This window comes from Heterodontus francisci, chromosome 6 (genome assembly GCF_036365525.1).
Source record: "Heterodontus francisci isolate sHetFra1 chromosome 6, sHetFra1.hap1, whole genome shotgun sequence".
Taxonomy (NCBI): domain Eukaryota; kingdom Metazoa; phylum Chordata; class Chondrichthyes; order Heterodontiformes; family Heterodontidae; genus Heterodontus; species Heterodontus francisci.
Genome location: NC_090376.1, coordinates 6,459,427 through 6,484,176, shown reverse-complemented (window position 1 = coordinate 6,484,176; position 24,750 = coordinate 6,459,427). Strand labels below are relative to the sequence as shown.

Below are 24,750 nucleotides of genomic sequence, written 5' to 3'. Positions count from 1 at the left end.
AGAGTGAGAGACAGACTGAACCCAGAGAGAGAGAGACAGACTGAACCCAGAGAGAGAGACAGACTGAACCCAGAGAGAGAGAGACAGAATGAACCCAGAGAGAGAGAGACAGACTGAACCCAGAGAGAGAGACAGACTGAACCCAGAAAGAGAGCGAGACAGACTGAACCTAGAAAGAGAGAGACAGACTGAACCAAGAGAGAGAGACACACACACACCCTGTCCCCAGAGTGAGAGAGGGACAGAGACAGACTGAACCCAGAGAGAGAGAGAGCGACAGACTGAACCCAGACAGAGAGAGAGACAGACTGAACGCAGAGAGAGAGAGAGACAGACTGAACCCAGAGAGAGAGAGAGCGACAGACTGAACCCAGACAGAGAGAGAGACAAACTGAACCCAGAGAGAGAGAGAGAGACTGAACCCAGAGAGAGTGAGACAGACTGAACCCAGAGAGAGAGAGGGAGAGACACACACACACTATCCCTAGATAGAGAGGGACAGAGACAGACTGAACCCAGAGAGAGAGACAGTCTGAACCCAGACAGAGAGAGACAGACTGAACCCTGAGAGAGAGAGACAGACTGAATCCGGAGAGAGAGAGAGACAGACTGAATCCGGAGAGAGAGAGAGAGAGACTGAACCCAGAGAGAGAAAGACAGACTGAACCCAGAGTGAGAGAGACAGACTGAACGCAGAGAGAGAGTGGCACACACACACACACACTGTACCCAGAGAGAGCGAGAGAGAAAGACAGACAGACAGACTGAACCCAGAGAGACAGAGAAAGAGAGAGACAGACTGAACCCAGAGAAAGAGAGAGACAAACTGATCCCAGAGAGAGAGAGAGACAGACTGAACCCAGAAAGACAGAGAGACAGACTGAACCCAGAGAGAGAGAGACAGACTGAACCCAGAGAGAGAGAGAGAGGGAGAGACACACACACACTATCCCCAGAGAGAGAGGGACAGAGACAGACTGAACCCAGAGAGAGAGAGAGACGGAACCCAGAGAGAGAGAGAGACAGACTGAACCCAGAGAGAGAGACACACACTGAACCCAGAGAGAGAGAGAGACAGACAGACTGAACCCAGAGAGAGAGAGACACACACACATACACACACACTGTACCCAGAGAGAGAGAGAGAGAAAGACAGACAGACAGACTGAACCCAGAGAGACAGAGAGAAAGAAAGACTGAACCCAGAGTGAGAGAGGGACAGACTGAACCCAGAGTGAGAGAGGGACAGACTGAACCCAGAGAGAGAGAGAGAGACTGAACCCAGAGAGAGAGAGAGACTGAACCCAGAGAGGGAGAGAGACTGAACCCAGAGAGAGCGACAGACTGAACCCAGAGAGAAGGAGACGAAACCCTAAGAGAGGCAGACTGAACCCAGAGAGAGAGACAGACTGAACCCAGATAGAGAGAGAGACTGAACCTAGAGAGAGACAGACTGAACCCAGAGAGAGAGAGACAGACTGAACCCAGAGAGAGTGAGACAGACTGTCCCCAGACAGAGAGAGAGACAGACTGATCCCAGAAAGAGATAGACAGACTGTACCCAGACAGAGAGAGACAGACTGAACCCAGAAAGAGATAGACAGACTGTACCCAGACAGAGAGAGACAGACTGAACCCAGAGAGAGAGAGAGACAGACTGAACCCAGAGAGAGAGAGAGACCAACTGAACCCAGAGAGACAGAGAGAGACTGAAACCAGAAAGAGAGAGAGACAGACTGTACCCAGAATGAGAGAGGGACAGACTGAACCCAGACAGAGAGAGACAGACGGAACCCAGAAAGAGAGAGAGACAGACTGAACCCAGAAAGAGAGAGAGACAGACTGAACCCAGACAGAGACTGACAGACTGAACCCAGAGAGAGACACACACGTACACTGTACCCAGAGAGAGAGGGAGAGAGACAGAATGAACCCAGAGAGAGAGAGACAGACTGAACCCAGAGAGAGAGAGACAGACTGAACCCAGAAAGAGAGCGAGACAGACTGAACCTAGAAAGAGAGAGACAGACTGAACCCAGAGAGAGAGACACACACACACCCTGTCCCCAGAGTGAGAGAGGGACAGAGACAGACTGAACCCAGAGAGAGAGAGCGACAGACTGAACCCAGACAGAGAGAGAGACAGACTGAACGCAGAGAGAGAGAGAGACAGACTGAACCCAGAGAGAGAGACAGACTAAACCCAGAAAGAGAGAGACAGACTGAACCCAGAAAGATAGAGACAGACTGAACCCAGAGAGAGAGAGACAGAATGAACCCAGAGAGAGACAGACTGAACCCAGAGAGAGAGAGACACACACACACACACACTGTCCCCAGAGAGAGAGGGAAAGAGACAGACTGAACCCAGAGAGAGAGAGAGCGACAGACTGAACCCAGACAGAGAGAGAGACAGACTGAACCCAGAGAGCGAGAGACAGACTGAACCCAGAGAGAGAGAGCGAGACAGACTGAACCCAGAAAGAGAGCGAGACAGACTGAACCCAGAAAGAGAGAGACAGACTGAACCCAGAGAGAGACACACACACACACCCTGTCCCCAGAGTGAGAGAGGGACAGAGACAGACTGAACCCAGAGAGAGAGAGAGCGACAGACTGAACCCAGACAGAGAGAGAGACAGACTGAACCCAGAGAGAGAGAGAGAGAGAGACTGAACCCAGAGAGAGAGAGAGACTGAACCCAGAGAGAGAGACAGACTGTACCCAGAGAGAGAGACAGACTGAACCCAGAGAGAGAGAGAGAGACTGAACCCAGAGAGAGAGAGACAGACTGAACCCAGAGAGAGAGAGAGAGGGAGAGACACACACACACTATCCCCAGATAGAGAGTGACAGAGACTGACTGAACCCAGAGAGAGAGACAGTCTGAACCCAGACAGAGAGAGACAGACTGAACCCAGAGAGAGAGACAGACTGAACCCTGAGAGAGAGAGAGACAGACTGAATCCGGAGAGAGAGAGAGACAGACTGAATCCGGAGAGAGAGAGAGACTGAACCCAGACAGAGAGAGAGACAGACTGAACCCAGACAGAGAGAGAGACAGACTGAACCCAGAGAGAGAGAGAGACAGACTGAACCCAGAGAGAGAGACAGACTGAACCCAGAGAGAGAGAGAGAGACTGAACCCAGAGAGAGAGACAGACTGAACCCAGAGAGAGAGAGAGAGACTGAACCCAGAGAGACAGACTGAACCCAGAGAGAGAGAGGGAGAGACACACACACACTATCCCCAGAGAGAGAGGGACAGAGACAGACTGAACCCAGAGAGAGAGACATTCTGAACCCAGACAGAGAGAGACAGACTGAACCCAGAGAGAGAGAGACAGACTGAACCCAGAGAGAGAGAGACAGACTGAATCCGGAGAGAGAGAGAGAGAGAGAGAGAGAGAGACTGAACCCAGAGAGAGAGAGAGACTGAACCCAGAGAGAGAGACAGACTGAACCCAGAGAGAGAGACAGACTGAACCCAGAGTGAGAGAGACAGACTGAACGCAGAACGAGAGAGACAGACTGAACCAGACAGAGACAGACAGACTGAACCCAGAGAGAGACTCACACATACACTGTACCCAGAGAGAGTAGGAGACAGACTGAACCCAGAGAGAGAGAGAACGACAGACTGAACCCAGAGAGAGAGAGAGACGGAACCCAGAGAGAGAGAGAGACAGACTGAACCCAGAGAGAGAGACACACACTGAACCCAGAGAGAGAGAGAGACAGACAGACTGAACCCAGAGAGAGAGAGAGACACACACACACTGTACCCAGAGAGAGAGAGAGAGAAAGACAGACAGACAGACTGAACCCAGAGAGACAGAGAGAGAGAAAGACTGAACCCAGACAGAGAGAGACAGACTGAACCCAGAGTGAGAGAGGGACAGACTGATCCCAGAGAGAGAGAGAGACTGAACCCAGAGAGAGAGAGAGACTGAACCCAGAGAGGGAGAGAGACTGAACCCAGAGAGAGCAACAGACTGAACCCAGAGTGAAGGAGACGAAACCCTAAGAGAGGCAGACTGAACCCAGAGAGAGAGACAGACTGAACCCAGATAGAGAGAGAGACTGAACCTGGAGAGAGACAGACTGAACCCAGAGAGAGAGAGACAGACTGAACCCAGAGAGAGTGAGACAGACTGTCCCCAGACAGAGAGAGAGACAGACTGATTCCAGAAAGAGATAGACAGACTGTACCCAGACAGAGAGAGACAGACTGAACCCAGAAAGAGATAGACAGACTGTACCCAGACAGAGAGAGACAGACTGAACCCAGAGAGAGAGAGAGACAGACTGAACCCAGAGAGAGAGAGAGACAGACTGAACCCAGAGAGAGAGAGAGACCAACTGAACCCAGAGAGACAGAGAGAGACTGAACCCAGAAAGAGAGAGAGACAGACTGTACCCAGAATGAGAGAGGGACAGACTGAACCCAGAAAGAGAGAGAGACAGACGGAACCCAGAAAGAGAGAGAGACAGACTGAACCCAGACAGAGACTGACAGACTGAACCCAGAGAGAGACACACACGTACACTGTACCCAGAGAGAGAGGGAGAGAGACAGACTGAACCCAGAGAGAGAGAGAGACAGACTGAACCCAGAGAGACAGACTAAACCCAGAAAGAGAGAGACAGACTGAACCCAGAAAGAGAGAGAGACAGACTGAACCCAGAGAGAGAGAGACAGAATGAACCCAGAGAGAGACAGACTGAACCCAGAGAGAGAGAGACACACACACACACACACACTGTCCCCAGAGAGAGAGGGAAAGAGACAGACTGAACCCAGAGAGAGGGAGAGCGACAGACTGAACCCAGACAGAGAGAGAGACAGACTGAACCCAGAGAGCGAGAGACAGACTGAACCCAGAGAGCGAGAGACAGACTGAACCCAGAGAGAGAGAGCGAGACAGACTGAACCCAGAAAGAGAGCGAGACAGACTGAACCCAGAAAGAGAGAGACAGACTGAACCCAGAGAGAGACACACACACACACCCTGTCCCCAGAGTGAGAGAGGGACAGAGACAGACTGAACCCAGAGAGAGAGAGAGCGACAGACTGAACCCAGACAGAGAGAGAGACAGACTGAACCCAGACAGAGAGAGAGACAGACTGAACCCAGAGACAGAGAGAGAGACTGAACCCAGAGAGAGAGAGAGACTGAACCCAGAGAGAGAGACAGACTGAACCCAGAGAGAGAGAGACAGACTGAACCCAGAGAGAGAGACAGACTGAACCCAGAGAGAGAGACAGAGACTGAACCCAGAGAGAGAGACAGACTGAACCCAGAGAGTGAGAGACAGACTGAACCCAGAGAGAGAGAGAGAGAGAGGGAGAGACACACACACACTATCCCCAGATAGAGAGTGACAGAGACAGACTGAACCCAGAGAGAGAGACAGTCTGAACCCAGACAGAGAGAGACAGACTGAACCCAGAGAGAGAGACAGACTGAACCCTGAGAGAGAGAGACAGACTGAATCCGGAGAGAGAGAGAGACTGAACCCAGAGAGAGAGAGAGAGACTGAACCCAGACAGAGAGAGAGACAGACTGAACCCAGAGAGAGAGAGAGAGACAGACTGAACCCAGAGAGAGAGAGAGAGACTGAACCCAGAGAGAGAGACAGACTGAACCCAGAGAGAGAGAGAGAGACTGAACCCAGAGAGACAGACTGAACCCAGAGAGAGAGAGAGAGGGAGAGACACACACACACTATCCCCAGATAGAGAGTGACAGAGACAGACTGAACCCAGAGAGAGACAGTCTGAACCCAGACAGAGAGAGACAGACTGAACCCAGAGAGAGACAGACTGAACCCAGAGAGAGAGACAGACTGAACCCTGAGAGAGAGAGACAGACTGAATCCGGAGAGAGAGAGAGAGAGACTGAACCCAGAGAGAGAGAGAGACTGAACCCAGAGAGAGAGAGAGACAGACTGAATCCGGAGAGAGAGAGAGAGAGACTGAACCCAGAGAGAGAGAGAGACTGAACCCAGAGAGAGAGAGAGACTGAACCCAGAGAGAGAGAGAGAGAAAGACAGACAGACAGACTGAACCCAGAGAGACAGAGAAAGATAGAGACAGACTGAACCCAGAGAGAGAGAGACAGACTGAACCCAGAAAGAGAGCGAGACAGACTGAACCCAGAAAGAGAGAGACAGACTGAACCAAGAGAGAGAGACAGACTGAACCCAGAGAGAGACAGACTGAACCCAGAGAGAGCGAGAGAGGGAGAGACACACACACACTATCCCCAGAGAGAGAGGGACAGAGACAGTCTGAACCCAGAGAGAGAGAGACAGTCTGAACCCAGAGAGAGAGAGACAGACTGAACCCAGAGAGAGAGACAGACTGAAACCAGAGTGAGAGAGACAGACTGAACGCAGAGAGTGAGAGAGACACACACACACTGTACCCAGACAGAGCGAGAGAGAAAGAGAGACAGACAGACTGAACCCAGAGAGACAGAGAGAGAGACAGACTGAACCCAGAGAGAGAGAGAGAGACTGAACCCAGAGAGAGAGAGACTGAACCCAGAGAGAGAGAGACAGACTGAACCCAGAGAGAGAGAGAGCGACAGACTGAACCCAGAGAGAGAGAGAGAGACTGAACCCAGAGAGAGAGAGAGAGACTGAACCCAGAGAGAGAGAGACAGACTGAACCCAGAGAGAGAGAGACAGACTGAACCCAGAGAGAGAGACAGACTGAACCCAGAGAGAGAGAGGCAGACTGAACCCAGAGAGAGAGAAAGAGACTGAACCCAGAGAGAGAGACAGACTGAACCCAGAGTGAGAGAGACAGACTGAACCCAGAGAGAGAGAGAGAAAGACTGAACACAGACAGAGAGAGACAGACTGAACCCAGAGTGAGAGAGACAGACTGAACCCAGAGTGAGAGAGACAGACTGAACCCAGAGAGAGAGAGACAGACTGAACCCAGAGAGAGAGAGACAGACTGAACCCAGAGAGAGAGACAGACTGAACCCAGAGAGAGAGAGAGACTGACTGAACCCAGATAGAGAGACAGACTGAACCCAGAGTGAGAGAGACAGACTGAACCCAGAGAGAGAGACAGACTGAACCCAGAGAGAGAGAGAGAGACACACACACACACACTGTACCCAGAGAGAGAGAGAGAGAAAGACAGACAGACAGACTGAACCCAGAGAGACAGAGAGGGACAGACTGAACCCAGACAGAGAGAGAGGGACAGACTGAACCCAGACAGAGAGAGACAGACTGAACCCAGAGAGAGAGAGAGAAAGACTGAACCCAGAGTGAGAGAGACAGACTGAACCCAGAGTGAGAGAGACAGACTGAACCCAGAGAGAGAGACAGACTGTACCCAGAGAGAGAGAGAGAGACAGACTGAACCCAGAGAGAGAGAGACAGACTGTACCCAGAGAGAGAGAGAGAGAGAGACAGACTGAACCCAGAGAGAGAGACAGACTGAACTCAGAGTGAGAGAGACAGACTGAACCCAGCGAGAGAGACAGACTGTACCCAGAGAGAGAGAGAGAGAGAGAGAGAGACTGAACCCAGAGAGAGAGAGAGAGAGAGACTGAACCCAGAGAGAGAGAGAGAGAGAGACTGAACCCAGAGAGAGAGAGAGAGAGACAGACTGAACCCAGACAGAGAGAGACAGACTGAACCCAGACAGAGAGAGACAGACTGAACCCAGACAGAGAGAGACAGACTGAACGCAGAGTGAGAGAGACAGACTGAACCCAGAGAGAGAGACAGACTGAACCCAGAGAGAGAGAGAGAGAAAGACTGAACCCAGACAGAGAGAGACAGACTGAACCCAGAGAGAGAGAGAGAGCAAGACTGAACCCAGAGAGAGAGAGACAGACTGTACCCAGAGAGAGAGAGAAAGACTGAACCCAGACAGAGAGAGACAGACTGAACCCAGAGAGAGAGAGAGAGAAAGACTGAACCCAGAGAGAGAGAGACAGACTGAACCCAGAGAGAGAGAGACAGACTGAACCCAGAGAGAGAGAGAGACAGACAGACTGAACCCAGACAGAGAGAGACAGACTGAACGCAGAGTGAGAGAGACAGACTGAACCCAGAGAGAGAGACAGACTGAAACCAGAGAGAGAGAGAGAGAAAGACTGAACCCAGAGAGAGAGAGAGACAGACTGTACCCAGAGAGAGAGAGAAAGACTGAACCCAGACAGAGAGAGACAGACTGAACCCAGAGAGAGAGAGAGAGAAAGACTGAACCCAGAGAGAGAGAGACAGACTGAACCCAGAGAGAGAGAGACAGACTGAACCCAGAGAGAGAGAGAGACAGACAGACTGAACCCAGACAGAGAGAGACAGACTGAACGCAGAGTGAGAGAGACAGACTGAACCCAGAGAGAGAGACAGACTGAAACCAGAGAGAGAGAGAGAGACAGTCTGAACCCAGAGAGAGAGAGACAGACTGAACCCAGAGAGAGAGACAGACTGAAACCAGAGTGAGAGAGACAGACTGAACGCAGAGAGTGAGAGAGACACACACACACTGTACCCAGACAGAGCGAGAGAGAAAGAGAGACAGACAGACTGAACCCAGAGAGACAGAGAGAGAGACAGACTGAACCCAGAGAGAGAGAGAGAGACTGAACCCAGAGAGAGAGAGAGAGACTGAACCCAGAGAGAGAGAGACAGACTGAACCCAGAGAGAGAGAGAGCGACAGACTGAACCCAGAGAGAGAGAGAGAGACTGAACCCAGAGAGAGAGAGACAGACTGAACCCAGAGAGAGAGAGACAGACTGAACCCAGAGAGAGAGAGACAGACTGAACCCAGAGAGAGAGACAGACTGAACCCAGAGAGAGAGAGGCAGACTGAACCCAGAGAGAGAGAAAGAGACTGAACCCAGAGAGAGAGACAGACTGAACCCAGAGTGAGAGAGACAGACTGAACCCAGAGAGAGAGAGAGAAAGACTGAACACAGACAGAGAGAGACAGACTGAACCCAGAGTGAGAGAGACAGACTGAACCCAGAGTGAGAGAGACAGACTGAACCCAGAGAGAGAGAGACAGACTGAACCCAGAGAGAGAGAGACAGACTGAACCCAGAGAGAGAGACAGACTGAACCCAGAGAGAGAGAGAGACTGACTGAACCCAGATAGAGAGACAGACTGAACCCAGAGTGAGAGAGACAGACTGAACCCAGAGAGAGAGACAGACTGAACCCAGAGAGAGAGAGAGAGACACACACACACACACTGTACCCAGAGAGAGAGAGAGAGAAAGACAGACAGACAGACTGAACCCAGAGAGACAGAGAGGGACAGACTGAACCCAGACAGAGAGAGAGGGACAGACTGAACCCAGACAGAGAGAGACAGACTGAACCCAGAGAGAGAGAGAGAAAGACTGAACCCAGAGTGAGAGAGACAGACTGAACCCAGAGTGAGAGAGACAGACTGAACCCAGAGAGAGAGACAGACTGTACCCAGAGAGAGAGAGAGAGACAGACTGAACCCAGAGAGAGAGAGACAGACTGTACCCAGAGAGAGAGAGAGAGAGAGACAGACTGAACCCAGAGAGAGAGACAGACTGAACTCAGAGTGAGAGAGACAGACTGAACCCAGCGAGAGAGACAGACTGTACCCAGAGAGAGAGAGAGAGAGAGAGAGAGAGAGACTGAACCCAGAGAGAGAGAGAGAGAGAGACTGAACCCAGAGAGAGAGAGAGAGAGACAGACTGAACCCAGACAGAGAGAGACAGACTGAACCCAGACAGAGAGAGACAGACTGAACCCAGACAGAGAGAGACAGACTGAACGCAGAGTGAGAGAGACAGCCTGAACCCAGAGAGAGAGACAGACTGAACCCAGAGAGAGAGAGAGAGAAAGACTGAACCCAGACAGAGAGCGACAGACTGAACCCAGAGAGAGAGAGAGAGCAAGACTGAACCCAGAGAGAGAGAGACAGACTGTACCCAGAGAGAGAGAGAAAGACTGAACCCAGACAGAGAGAGACAGACTGAACCCAGAGAGAGAGAGAGAGAAAGACTGAACCCAGAGAGAGAGAGACAGACTGAACCCAGAGAGAGAGAGACAGACTGAACCCAGAGAGAGAGAGAGACAGACAGACTGAACCCAGACAGAGAGAGACAGACTGAACGCAGAGTGAGAGAGACAGACTGAACCCAGAGAGAGAGACAGACTGAAACCAGAGAGAGAGAGAGAGAAAGACTGAACCCAGAGAGAGAGAGAGACAGACTGAACCCAGAGAGAGAGAGAGAGCAAGACTGAACCCAGAGAGAGAGAGACAGACTGTACCCAGAGAGAGAGAGACAGACTGAACCCAGAGAGAGAGAGAGAGAGAGAGAGAAAGACTGAACCCAGAGAGAGAGAGAGACAGACTGAACCCAGAGAGAGAGAGAGACAGACTGAACCCAGAGAGAGAGAGAGAAAGACTGAACCCAGACAGAGAGAGACAGACTGAACCCAGAGTGAGAGAGACAGACTGAATCCAGAGAGAGAGACAGACTGAACCCAGAGAGACAGAGAGAGAGAGAGAGACAGACTGAACCCAGAGAGAGAGAGAGGGACAGACTGAACCCAGAGAGACAGACAGACACACACTGAACCCAGAGAGACAGACAGACAGACTGAACCCAGAGAGAGAGAGACGGACAGACTGAACCCAGAGAGAGAGAAAGAGAGGGGTTGGCAGACTAACTGAACCCAGAGATGGAGGGAGCAAAAGACAGATCGAAACAGAGGGGAGAAAGGCAGAGACAACCGAACCTGAATAGGGAAGACGAGTCTATTTTTGTAAACAGTCCTGTTTAAAATAGTTTTCTTCTCTGCCTGAGGAACCTCCACTGTTTGCTGGGGTCCATAGGCTCCAGTCCCTCCCCCAAGTCGGGCTATTCAACTTCAAGATGCATCGTGACCAAGCAGGGCTCCAGTTTTGCCCCATGTTCGAACACATGCAGTTTTCTGCGGGTCTCACTGGAGAGCGATGAAGAGGGGGTGCTGCCAACTTCCTCCTCCCTAACTCAGGGAAACTGAATCTAGTTCTAACCGCTCCTACTGTCGGATCAGATAACCTGACACTAAACCCACATCAAATCTTGAATTTTTCTCCTCTTTGTGACTCAGGACCACACCCCAGGTAGAACTTACCAAGTGATCATCAGAGGAAATGAACTCGAGGAGGATGAAGAGTGGGTTTATTGTTTTGACAGAGTAAATAAGGAGAAACTGTCTCCAGTGGCAGGAGGGTCAGTATCCAGAGGACACAGATTTAAAATATTTGGCAAAAGAACAAGAGAGGGAGTTGAGGAAAAATGATCTTTACTCAGTGAGTTGCTGTGATCTGGAACATGCTGTCTGAAAGGGCGGTGGAAGCAGATTCAGTAGTAACTTTCAGAAGGGTAATTGGATAAATATTTGGAAGGGATGAATTTTCAGAGCAGAGAGCATGACTAACTGGATAGGTCTTTCAAAGAGCCGCCACAGGCATGATGGGCCGAATGGCCTCTTTCTGTGCTGTCGAATTCTACGATTGTCCTTCCAATTGAACTTATTAAACTTTCCCATGTGTGGTTTTTCTCAGTCAGATCCACGGGACAACTCAAAGCACATCGCAGTCAATGGAATGTCTTTGAGTGAAGTCGCAGCTTTGTAGGTAGACACGGCAGCCAATTATGGGCACAGCAAGATCCCTAAATGACAAATGATCAGGTGACATGTTTTGGTGGTGTTAAGTGAGGGAGGAATGTTGGCCCAACACTGGGAGAACTCCATGCGCTTCATCATGGGACCTTTTGCGTCCACTTGAGAGGGCACATGAACATTCGAACATATGAATTCGGAGCAGGAGTAGGCCACTCGGCCCCTCGAGCCTGCTCCGCCATTCAACAAGATCATGGCTGATCTGATTGTAACCTCAACTTCACGTTCCTGCCTTCCCCCGATAACCTTTCACTCCATCACTTATCAAGAATCTATCTATCTCTGCCTTAAAAATATTCAAAGACTCTGCTTCCACTGCCTTTTGAGGAAGAGAATTCCAAAGACTCACGGCCCACTGAGAGAAAAAAATTCTCATCTCTGTCTTAAATGGGTGACCCCCTTATTTTTAAACAGTGACCCCTAGTTCTAAATTCTCCCACAAGGGGAAACATCCTTTTCACATCCACCCTGTCAAGACCCCTCAGGATCTTACATGTTTCAATCAAGTCTCCTTTCTTCTAAACTCCAGCGGATACAAGCCTAGCCTGTCCAACCTTTCCTTATAAGACTACCTGCCCATTCCAGGTATTAGTCTAGTAAACCTTCTCTGAACTGCTTCCAACGCATTTACATCCTTCCTTAAATAAGGAGACCAATATTGTACACAGTACTCCAGATGTGGTCTCACCAATGCCCTGTATAACTGAAGCATAACCTTCTTACTTTTGTATTCAATTCCCCTCGCAATAAACAGTAACATTCTATTAGCTTTCCTAATTACGTGCTGTAACTGCATACTAACCTTTTGCAATTCATGCACTAGGACACCCAGATCCCTCTGCATCTCAGAGCTCTGCAATCTCTCACCATTTAGATAATATGCTTATTTTTCATTCTCCCTGCCAAAGTGGACAATTTCACATTTTCCCACATTATACTCCATTTGCCAGATCTTTGCCCACCCACTTAACCTATCTATATCCCTTTGTAGCCTCCTTATGTCCTCTTCACAACTTATTTTCCTACCTAACTTTATGTCATCAGTAAATTTAGCAACCATACCTTCAGTCCCTTCATCCAAAACATTTATATAAATTGTAAAAAGTTGAGGCCCCAGCACTGATCCCTGTGGCACACCACTCGTTACATCTTGCCAGCCAGAAAATGACTAATTTATGCTACTCTTTGTTTCCTGTTAGCTAGTCAATCTTCTATCCATGCCAGTATGTTACCCCCACACCATGAGCTTTTATTTTCTGCAATAACCTTTGATGTGGCCCCTTATCAAATGCCTTCTGGAAATCTAAGCACAGAACATCCACTGGTTCCCCTTTATTCACAGCACATGAAACTCCCTCAAAGAACTCCAATAAATTGGTTACACATGATTTCCCTTTCATAAAACCATGTTGATTCTGCCTGATTACCTTGAACTTTTCTAAGTGCCCTGCTATAATGTCTTTAATAATAGCTTCCAACATTTTCCCTAAGACAGATGTTAAGCTAACTGGCCTGGAGCTTCCTGTCTCCCTCCCTTTTTGAGGGCATAGGGGGCCTCAGTTACTGAGCAGAAACTGAACTCTCACAGTGCTGGAGTTAGTGCTGATGTACTAGGTGGGGCTTGAACACACCACCTTCTTCATTAGGGGAGAAAGATCAGCTACTGAGCGAAGTTAGCACACATTGAGATGTTTGCATACTCCAGAACCACCATGATTGCTGTGGTGCTGGGGGCAGTGAGATGGCAGAGGGGTGGCAGAATTCCCTGGGGTGCAGCACACCCTGGTTGAATAGTGGGGACATGAGGATGGATGAATTTGGTTCAAGTACCTTTGGGGAACTGAAAATTTTTATAGAGTGTTACGCTCACTTAAAGTGCAGGAACGGAAAATACAAGAGGTCAGCCTGTAGAGTTATAAAAATGGACTTTTCTTTTAGAAAAGTGGACAATGGCCAGCAAAGATTAAAAGACCTGGCCTTGTATATTCAAACAGTCTTGCTGTCTGGAAGGGACAGAAGGATACATTCCAAAGCGAAGAGGTGTCAATTACACCCATCATGAACCAATCAAGAGACATTTTTTAATTGCATGGGTTCTTCTGAAACAAAGAAGGTGTAATGTAGCCACATCCTGGGCCATTGTCGGTCACCATAGGGAGAAAAATCTATGTCTCCCAACAGAGGCAAAATGTGATGGAACTTTAGCTTAAAAGGTAGCTCTCGGGGGGTGGGTGGGGGGGGCGGGGGGTGGGTGGTGGGGAAGAGAGAGAGAGACCCAGGACAAGTGTAGGTAGGTGGCAGGAGAATGGTGGGGATGTGGTAGGGAATATGGGATTAATGTAGGATTAGTATAAATGGGTGGTTGTTGGTCGGCACGGACTCGGTGGGCTGAAGGGCCTGTTTCAGTGCAGTATCTCTAAATAAATAAATAAATAAAAATAAAACATCACCAAAGCCTGTCCAGCTGGGAGAAAAATCAGCTCACCAAAAGGAAGGTGCCCTGCTGTGAATTCTACACTTCAACTGGTGCAGGGAACTGGAAGTGATCCCGTCTTCAGACTGAAATTTCAAACAACAGAGAAATCTACAAACCTCCCCAGGCCTGCAACCTTAAAGAGAAATTGACCTCTGAGAAGATTCAACAGGTTTACCATGAATCCCAAAACCATACCTCACTTCAAACCACTTATTCCTTTTTCTATCTGTCTTCTTTGTGTGTGTGTGTGTGTGTGTGTGTGTGTGTGTGTGTCTGTGTGTGTGTCTGTGTCTGTGGGCACACAAGTAAAAGTGTGCGTGGATGCGTGAGTGGATGTGGTTGTGACAATTTCGGGATAAGGCATACTGCTCAATAAATAATTAATCTTCTGTTTCAAATGTACAAGAAAATTTGTCGCTGTCTGCTTGTTTGACAAATAAAACACAAAGGGGTTAAAACCCTAATAAAAAAAACACTTGCTGTGGTCAGGTGGGAGTTGAACAGTGGGGACCACTCAGCATGGGGTGAGGACCAGATCTAGCTCATCTGTGATGTCTTTTGACAGTTCAAATGGCTCCAATCTCCCCTGAAGAAAGCCACGTGGGTGAGTTAAGGAAAAGCTCCCAGCACATGTGAACATCTGCCCCAGCAGGAGTTAGCACCTTTAGGAGAGATCGGTTAGGTTGGGGAAGCTAACATAAGATTTTAATTAATATATACTTAATTGCTAATGGTATTTTCAGTTGATGGGTATAAGCTTTTTTTAAAGATACAACATGGTGAAGGAGTTGAGCGAGAGGGTTCTGGAAACTTGCTGTACAGTGGCCAGAGCAGAATCACACATCACAGAAGGAAGCCATTCGGCCCATCATTGCCTGTGCTGCTCTTTGAAAGAGCTATCCAATTAATCCCACTCCACCCTACACTTTACTCACAGCCCCTGAAAAGTTTTCCCCTTCTAGAATAGATCTCATTCGCTTTCAAAAGTTGAATCTGCTTCCACCGCCCTTTCAGGCAGCGCATTCCAGATCACAACAACTCGCTGCGTGAAACCATTTCTCTTCCTCTCCCTTCTGGTTCTTTTGCCAATCGCCTTAAATTTGTGTCTTCTGGTTACTGACCCTCCTGCCAGTGCAAACAGTTTCTTTTTATTTCCTCTTCAGTATTTTGAAGTCCTGTGCAAGATTTTTAATAACATATTGCTAACGATACTCAAGCTGAATCACGATTAGTTCATGAAATGATGGTCTGTCTTTAACATTTGCTTTTCTATTGATCTCAGTGCCGTACAAGTTCTTCACGGATCATGGCGGGATCAATGAGAAACGGAAGCAACGGAGGATTCGGACAACCTTCACCAGCTCACAGCTGAAGGAGCTGGAGCGTGTGTTTGCAGAGACTCACTATCCAGATATCTACACCAGGGAGGAACTGGCATTGAAGATTGACCTGACAGAGGCCAGGGTTCAGGTAGGAGGGCTTTCCAATTGTCCTCCATCAGTTTGTCTCTTATCTGGGATGTCAACAGCAGCTCAGTGGGTAGCACTCCTGGTCAGAGTATGAAAATTGTAGGTTCAAGCCCCACTCCAGGGACTTGAGCACAGAATTCAGGCTGATGCTTCAAGTACTGAGGGAATGCTGCACTGTCAGAGGTGCCGTCTTTCAGATGAGATGTTAAAGCAAGGCCTTATCTGACCTTTCAGGTGGACATAAAAAAATCCCACAGCCGCTAAATTGAAGAAGAGCGGAGGGGGTTCTGGCTAATATTTGTCCCTAAGAAGACATGATCTGGTGATTATCACATTCCTGTTTGTGGGAGCTTGCTGTGTGAAAATTGGCAGTTGCGTTTCCTAAATTACAACAATGATTGTAGAGTGCTTTGGGACATGAAAGGCACAATATAATTTTTTTCTTGGGGAAGGAAACCTATCATTCTTATCTAGTCTGGACCTATATGTGACTCCAGTCCTACACTGGTTGACTCTGAAATGGCCTCACAAGCCACTCAGTTGCTTCAAACTGTTTCAGGGTGGGCTATATACCGGGCCACCTCCAGAAATAATTTTTTCTTTAAAAATAGCTGATTTCAGGGGGAATCTCTGGGAGATTTCTCCCCATCTCCTTACAGTAATTTCAGGAGCTCATGGGTTACAGTGACTGGGTTAATTTATCAAACTCACACACCACTGAAAAATCCCAATCAGATTCCCACTCAAAAAATCTCTATTTCAACTTCAGGAGCACATCCAACAATCAGGGAGCTGATGAGTGAGTTTTAGCCAGATAATCTGTTTTTAGTGATTTTTTAAAAAATTCATTCATGGGGGTGTGGGTGTCGCTGGCTCGGCCAGCATTTATTGCCCATCCCTAATTGCCCTTGAGAAGGTGGTGATGAGCTGCCTTCTTGAACCGCTGCAGTCCATTTGGGGTAGGTACACCCACAGTGCTGTTAGAGAGGGAGTTCCAGGAATTTGACCCAGTGACAGTGAAGGAACGGCGATATAGTTCCAAGTCAGGATCGTGTGTGGCTTGGAGGGGAACTTGCAGGTGGTGGTGTTCCCATGCATGTGCTGCCCTTGTCCTTCTAGTTGGTAGAGGTCGTGGGTTTGGAAGGTACTGGCTAAGAAGCCTTGGTGCGTTGTTGCAGTGCATCTTGTAGATGGTGCACACTGCTGCCACTGTGTGTTGGTGGTGAAGGAAGTGAATGTTTGTGGATGGGGTGCCAATCAAGTGGGCTGCTTTATCCTGGATGGTGTCGAGCTTCTTGAGTGTTGTTGGAGCTGCACCCATCCAGGCAAGTGGAGAGTATTCCATCACACTCCTGACTTGTGCCTTGTAGATGGTGGACAGGCTTTGAGGAGTCAGGAGATGAGTTACTCGCTGCAGAATTCCTAGCCTCTGACCTGCTCTTGTAGCCATGGTATTTATATGGCTACTCCAGTTCAGTTTCTGGTCAATTGTGACCCCAGGATGTTGATAGTGGGGGATTCAGCAATTGTAATGCCATTGAATGCCAAGGGGAGATGGTTAGATTCTCTCTTGTTTGAGATAATCATTGCCTGGCACTTGTGTGGCGCGAATGTTACTTGCCACTTATCAGCCCAAGCCTGGATATTGTTCAGGTCTTGCTGCATTTCTACACGGACTACTTCAGTGTCTGAGGAGTCACGAATGGTGCTGAACATTGTGCAATCATCAGCGAACATCCCCACTTCTGACCTTATGACTGAAGGAAGGTCATTGATGAAGCAGCTGAAGATGGTTGGGCTTAGGACACTACCCTGAGGAACTCCTGCAATGATTGACCTCCAACAACCACAACCATCTTCTTTTGTGCTAGGTATGACTCCAACCAGCGGAGAGTTTTCCCCCTGATTCCCATTGACCTCAGTTTTGCTAGGGCTCCTTGATGCCATACTGGGTCAAATGCTGCCTTGATGTCAAGGGCAGTCACTCTCCCCTCACCTGATTGGGGATAAATGTTGCTCTTCTTTGAAATCATGGCCATTGGATCTTTTACATCTTTCAGAAAGGCCTAGATTTGGTTCTCAAGTCTCGGACTAGAATCTATTAATCTCAGTCTTTAAAGTTCCAACTGACCGCTGGCCTCCACAGCTTTTTAGGGGAGGAAGTTCCAGAATTCCACTGCCCTTTGTGAGAAGAAGTGCATCCTGACATCACCCTGAATGGCCTGGCTGCTATTTTAAGGTTGTTTCCCCCTTTTTCTGAACTCTTCCCCCCACCCCCACCGGAGGAAATAGTTTCTCTCTCTCTCTACCCTATCAATTCTTTTTAACATTTTAAACACCTCAATTGGAATCATTATGGCATAGAAGGAGGCCATTCAGCCCATCGTTTCCATGCTGGCTCTCTGTAGAGCAATCCAATCATTCCCAATCCCCCGCTCTATCCCTGTAGCCTTGTAAGTTTCTTTCCTTCAAGTGCGCATTCAATTTCCTTTTGAAATCATTCATTGTCTCCGCTTCCACTACCTTTGTAGGCAGCGAGTTCCAGGTCATTATCGCTCACTGTGTAAAAAAATTCTTCCTCACATTCTCCCTGCATCACTTGCCCAAAACCTTAAACCTGTGTCTCGTAATCTTTGTACCAGCTAATGGGAATAGCTTTTCTTTACCCTATCCAAATCTGTCCTAATCTTAAACACCTCTATCAAATCGTCATAGCATACAAGACTACGGGCCAAGTGCTGTAAAATGGGATTAGAATAGATAGGTGCTTGATGGCCAGCACAGACACAATGGGCTGAAGGGCCTGTTTCTGTGCTGTATAACCATATGACTCTAAACCTCTCCTTTGCTCCAAGGAGAACAAACAAAGCTTTTCCAACCTAGCCTTGTAACTAAAATCCTCCATCCCTGGAACCATTCTGGTAAATCTCTGCACTCTCTCAAGGACCCTCACATCCTTCCTAAAATGTGGTGACTAGAACTGGACACAAAACTCCAATTGTGGCCTAACCAGAGCTTTATAAAGGTTCAGCATAACCTCCCTGCTTTTGTACTCAATGCCTCTATTTATCAAGCCCAAGATCCCACATGTTTGTTAACCACACTCTCTGCTGTCTTTACAGATCAATGCAGAGGTCCCTCTGTCCCTGTACACTCTTTAGAACTGCACCATTTAGTCTATATTGCCTCTACCTAACCCTTTTGCCAAAATGTATCATCTCACATTTCTCTGCATTAAATTCCATCTGCCACTCGTCTACCCAGTCTGCTAGCCTATCCATGTCCTGCTGCAGTCGATTGGCACACCTCCAAATTTGGTATCATTGGCAAATGTTGAAATTTTACTCTGTATTCCAATATCCAAGTCACTTCTCTCATCCCTCAATCCTCTAAACTCAAGGTCTGTGCAATCTGTTCTCATAATGTAATCCTTTTAGACCCGGTATCCTGGTGAATCTGTGCTGCACCCGCTCCAAAGCCAATACATCCTTCCTGAGGTGCAGTGCCCAGAACTGAAGCAATTACTCCAGCTGGGGTCTAACCAGAGATTTATACAACTGAAGTATCACTTCCTCCCCTTTGTATTGCAATCCCCCTTGAGATATAGCCAACATTCCATGAGCCTTGTTGAGTTGTATTTTTGTGCCTGTCCACTGGCTATTAATGATTTGTGTATCTGCATTCCTAAATCTCTCTGTTCCTCCCCATAGGCTTTGCTGAACCTGATAGTTTTCGATTAGCCCTGGTCCCAGACTCTACATTGGAATATTACATAGAATTTACAGCACAATAACAGGCTATTCGGCCCAACTGGTGCATACCAGCATTCATATTCTACCACAAGCGTCCTCCCACCCCCATCAACATAGCCTTCTATTACTTTCTCCCTCGTGTGTTTATCCAGATTCCCCTTAAATTTGTCCATACTATTCAACTCAACCACTCCCTGCCGTAGCGAGTCCCACATTCTCACCATTCTCTGGGAAAGAAGTTTCTCCTGAATTCCCTATTCGATTTATTTGTGACTGTCTTATATTTATGGCCCCTAGGGTGGCACAGTGGCGAGCACCGCAGCCTCACAGTTCCAGCGACCCAGGTTCAATTCTGGGTACTGCCTGTGTGGAGTTTGCAAGTTCTCCCTGTGACCGTGTGGGTTTTCGCCGGGTGCTCCGGTTTCCTCCCACAGTCAAAGACTTGCAGGTTGATAGGTAAATTGGCCATTATAAATTGCTCCTAGTATAGGTAGGTGGTAGGGGAATTGAGGGAAGGTGGGGATGTAAGGGAATATGGGATTAATGTAGGATTAGTATAAATAGGTGGTTGATGGTCAGCACAGACTCGGTGGGCCGAAGGGCCTGTTTCAGTGCTGTATCTCTAAATAAAAATAAATAAATAAAATCTGGTCTCATCCACAAGTGTAAATATCTTCTCTACGTCATAATCTTAAAGACCTCTATCAGGCCACCTCTCAGCCGTCTCTTGATACGGAAACATCTTCTGTGCTCGCTGACCTACTTTAGCTCCCGGACCAGCAACACCAGGATTTTAAAATGTTCATCCTTTTGTTCAAATCCCTCACCCCTCTATCTCTGGAATGTCCTCCAGCCCCACAACCCTCCGAGATCTTTGCGCTCCTCCAATTCTGGCCTCTTGAGCATCCCCGATTTCCATCACTCCACCATTGGTGGCTGTACCTTCAGCTGTCTGTGCCCTAAGCTCTGGAGTTCTCTTGCTAAACCTCTCTCCCTCTCCTCCTTTAAGATGCTCCTTTAAAAACTAGCTATTGAGTTTTTTGGTCACATGTCCTAACATCTCCTTATGTGGCATGGTGTCAAAAGTTTGTTTGATAATCGCTCCTGTGAAGCACTTTAGGAGGTTTTATTACGTTAAAACATATATTGGCCTTGGAGGGAGTGCAGCACAGATTTACTAGAATGATATCAGGGCTGAAAGGTTTAAATTATGAGGACAGGTTGCACAGACTAGGCTTGCATTCTTGAGTTTAGAAGACTTCTTTTGGGCCTCCTTATCTCGAGAGACAATGGATACGCGCCTGGAGGTGGTCAGTGGTTTGTGAAGCAGCGCCTGGAGTGGCTATAAAGGCCAATTCTGGAGTAACAGGCTCTTCCACAGGTGCTGCAGAGAAATTTGTTTGTTGGGGCTGTTGCACAGTTGGCTCTCCCCTTGCGCCTCTGTCTTTTTTCCTGCCAACTACTAAGTCTCTTCGACTCGCCACAATTTAGCCCTGTCTTTATGGCTGCCCGCCAGCTCTGGCGAATGCTGGCAACTGACTCCCACGACTTGTGATCAATGTCACACGATTTCATGTCGCGTTTGCAGACGTCTTTATAACGGAGACATGGACGGCCGGTGGGTCTGATACCAGTGGCGAGCTCGCTGTACAATGTGTCTTTGGGGATCCTGCCATCTTCCATGCGGCTCACATGGCCAAGCCATCTCAAGCGCCGCTGACTCAGTAGTGTGTATAAGCTGGGGATGTTGGCCGCTTCAAGGACTTCTGTGTTGGAGATATAGTCCTGCCACCTGATGCCAAGTATTCTCCGAAGGCAGCGAAGATGGAATGAATTGAGACGTCGCTCTTGGCTGGCATACGTTGTCCAGGCCTCGCTGCCGTAGAGCAAGGTACTGAGGACACAGGCCTGATACACTCGGACTTTTGTGTTCCGTGTCAGTGCGCCATTTTCCCACACTCTCTTGGCCAGTCTGAACATAGCAGTGGAAGCCTTACCCATGCGCTTGTTGATTTCTGCATCTAGAGACAGGTTACTGGTGATAGTTGAGCCTAGGTAGGTGAACTCTTGAACCACTTCCAGAGCGTGGTCGCCAATATTGATGGATGGAGCATTTCTGACATCCTGCCCCATGATGTTCGTTTTCTTGAGGCTGATGGTTAGGCCAAATTCATTGCAGGCAGACGCAAACCTGTCGATGAGACTCTGCAGGCATTCTTCAGTGTGAGATGTTAAAGCAGCATCGTCAGCAAAGAGGAGTTCTCTGATGAGGACTTTCCGTACTTTGGACTTCGCTCTTAGACGGGCAAGGTTGAACAACCTGCCCCCTGATCTTGTGTGGAGGAAAATTCCTTCTTCAGAGGATTTGAACGCATGTGAAAGCAGCAGGGAGAAGAAAATCCCAAAAAGTGTGGGTGCGAGAACACAGCCCTGTTTCACACCACTCAGGATAGGAAAGGGCTCTGATGAGGAGCCACCATGTTGAATTGTGCCTTTCATATTGTCATGGAATGAGGTGATGATACTTAGTAGCTTTGGTGGACATCCGATCTTTTCTAGTAGTCTGAAGAGACCACGTCTGCTGACGAGGTCAAAGGCTTTGGTGAGATCAATGAAAGCAATGTAGAGGGGCATCTGTTGTTCACGGCATTTCTCCTGTATCTGACGAAGGGAGAACAGCATGTCAATAGTCGATCTCTCTGCACGAAAGCCACACTGTGCCTCAGGGTAGACGCGCTCGGCCAGCTTCTGGAGCCTGTTCAGAGCGACTCGAGCAAAGACTTTCCCCACTATGCTGAGCAGGGAGATTCCACGGTAGTTGTTGCAGTCACCGCGGTCACCTTTGTTTTTATAGAGGGTGATGATGTTGGCATCGCGCATGTCCTGGGGTACTGCTCCCTCGTCCCAGCACAGGCATAGCAGTTCATGTAGTGCTGAGAGTATAGCAGGCTTGGCACTCTTGATTATTTCAGGGGTAATGCTGTCCTTCCCAGGGGCTTTTCCGCTGGCTAGGGAATCAATGGCATCACTGAGTTCCGATTTGGTTGGCTGTATGTCCAGCTCATCCATGACTGGTAGAGGCTGGGCTGCATTGAGGGCAGTCTCAGTGACAGCATTCTCCCTGGAGTACAGTTCTAGGTAGTGCTCAACCCAGCGGTCCATCTGTTTGCGTTGGTCAGTGATTATGTCCCCCGATTTAGATTTGAGGGGGGTGATCTTCTTGATGGTTGGCCCAAGAGCTCTCTTCATGCCATCATACATTCCTCTGATGTTTCCGGTGTCTGAGGCCAGCTGAATATGACTGCATAGGTGTTCCCAGTAGTCGTTTGCGCAACGCCTAGCTGTTCTTTGTGCAGTACTTCTGGCTGCTTTAAGTGCTGCGGATGTTAAATCGCTGGGGGCTTTCTTGTAGTTCAAAAGTGCAATGCGCTTAGCGGCTATGACAGGTTCCAGCTCTTCATTATGAGATTGAAACCAGTCTGCATTTCTCTTCGCACTTTTGCCGTAGGTGGTCAAAGCTGACTCATAGATGGCGTCTCTGATGTGGGCCCACTTGGTCTCAGCATCCCCTGTGGGAGTGTTTTGAAGGGCTGTTACAAGTGAATTTAGAAATTTTTGTAACAGCTGTGGGTGAGAAATTCTGCTCGTGTTGATGCGCGGGTGGCCCTTCTGCTTGGAATGATGCAACTTCTTTGGTCTGAGTCTAACCTTGCTGCACACCAGGGAGTGGTCGGTGTCGCAGTCCGCACTGTGGAAGCTGCGTGTGATTTGAACACTGTTTAAGGCGGCTCGCCTTGTGACAATGAGGTCTAGCTGGTGCCAACGACGTGATCTTGGGTGCCTCCATGAAACCTGGTGACAGGGTTTAGTGTGAAAGAACGAGTTGGTGATGCAGAGGTTATGATAGGTACACAACTCAAGCAGTCTCTGCCCGTTCTCATTCATCCTTCCAACGGCATAGCGCCCAAGGCAGGAGGGCCATGAGTCATGGTCGGCCCCAACCCTGGCATTAAAGTCCCCCAGCAGGAATAGGTGTTCGGTGTTGGGGATGCTGCTAATGATGTTATGGAGTTGTTCATAGAACTGGTCTTTAGCTTCAGGTGCGGAACAGAGTGTTGGAGCATAGATGCTGAGTAGGTTTACTGGACCAGGGGTGGTGAGCAGTCGGATGGACAGTATGCGTTCCGAGCCATTTGAGGGAGGCTCTATCATGCTGAGCAAGGAGTTTCTGATGGCGAAGCCCACTCCATGCTGTCTTGGTTCTTCAGGATCCCTGCCCTGCCAGAAGAAGGTGTAGTCTTGCTCTGCTAGAGAGCCACTCGCGGGGAGGCGAGTCTCCTGAAGTGCTGCAATGTCCACATTGAGTCTACTGAGCTCGTTGTTAATGATGGCGGTCTTCCGAGAATCGTTGATTTGTGTATGGTCTTCCGACAGGCCAGGACACATAGTTCTGACGTTCCAGCTTGCAAAGCGAAGGGCTGGTACCTTCTTTCCTTTTTTCATGTTGTTTGGTGCGGTGTATCAGTGGGTGATTGAATTGAGTTGTTGTTGTTGTCTACCCGATCGAGTGCACCCTTCTGTCCCTCCACTTCCTGATGCATCTTTTCCCCATGTCATTCTAGGTCTGGTTCCAGAACCGACGAGCCAAATTCCGCAAGCAGGAGAGGGCTGCCAACTCAAAAGGGAGCGGCGGCAACCCACCTGGAAAGAAGGCTGACCTCTTGTCCGAAGAGGATGACTCCAAGGAAGCCAAGTGCACTGACCCAGACAGCACAGCTAACCCTGCCTGCCCCTCTTCCTCCTCCTCTTCCTCCTCCTCCTCCTCGGGCCCCATCTCCAGCACCAGCCCCCATGCTGTCAATATGCCCAGTCCCAACAGTTCCCAGTCCATCAAGGCCCCAGCCTGGCCAAATAACGATCTCCTCAAAGCCCAGGCTTGGCAACCCAGCGACAGCATGACCGGTCCCTTCGCTGGCGTTCTCTCTACCTTGCACAGAAAATCCAATGTGCTCAAGCCTAACCTGTTCTAAAGACAGAAAGAGAAACCCACAGCTCCCTCTCCCCAATCCCCCCACAGCCTTCCCTTCTCTTTCTTTCTTCTTTGCGTCGCTGCCTTAACTGCCCGTTGGCACACGCGCCACTCACCCCTCCCTGCACACCCCCCCTCCTGCCCCAGTCATCCAGCACTGACAGAATCTTGTGCCTCAAATCTTGTCATCTGGAGTAGAAGCGGCTCTCTTGGGTTTGTTGCCCTGTTACAGCAACATCCCTCAGTAAACCCGCTTCTGAATGCCCCAGTCCCCCAGTTTACATGTGAGTCTGTGGGGGGCTCCTGGGTTCAGAACTCAGTCGGTC

General features: G+C 49.0%; 1 protein-coding gene across 2 annotated transcripts in view; it reads left to right on the top strand.

Moving 5' to 3' along the window:
- Positions 1-24,425, top strand: part of phox2a (paired like homeobox 2A) — a 261,951-nt gene extending 237,526 nt beyond the window's left edge. The window contains exons 2-4 of one of the 2 annotated variants that reach the window (XM_068032767.1): positions 15,457-15,644; positions 23,490-23,495; positions 24,018-24,425. In XM_068032767.1, the coding sequence (XP_067888868.1) occupies positions 15,457-15,644; positions 23,490-23,495; positions 24,018-24,425 (602 nt within the window). The remainder of the gene's footprint in view (positions 1-15,456; positions 15,645-23,489; positions 23,496-24,017) is intronic. The other variant, XM_068032768.1, reaches the window with a different exon arrangement.
- The last annotated feature ends 325 nt before the right edge of the window (positions 24,426-24,750 follow it).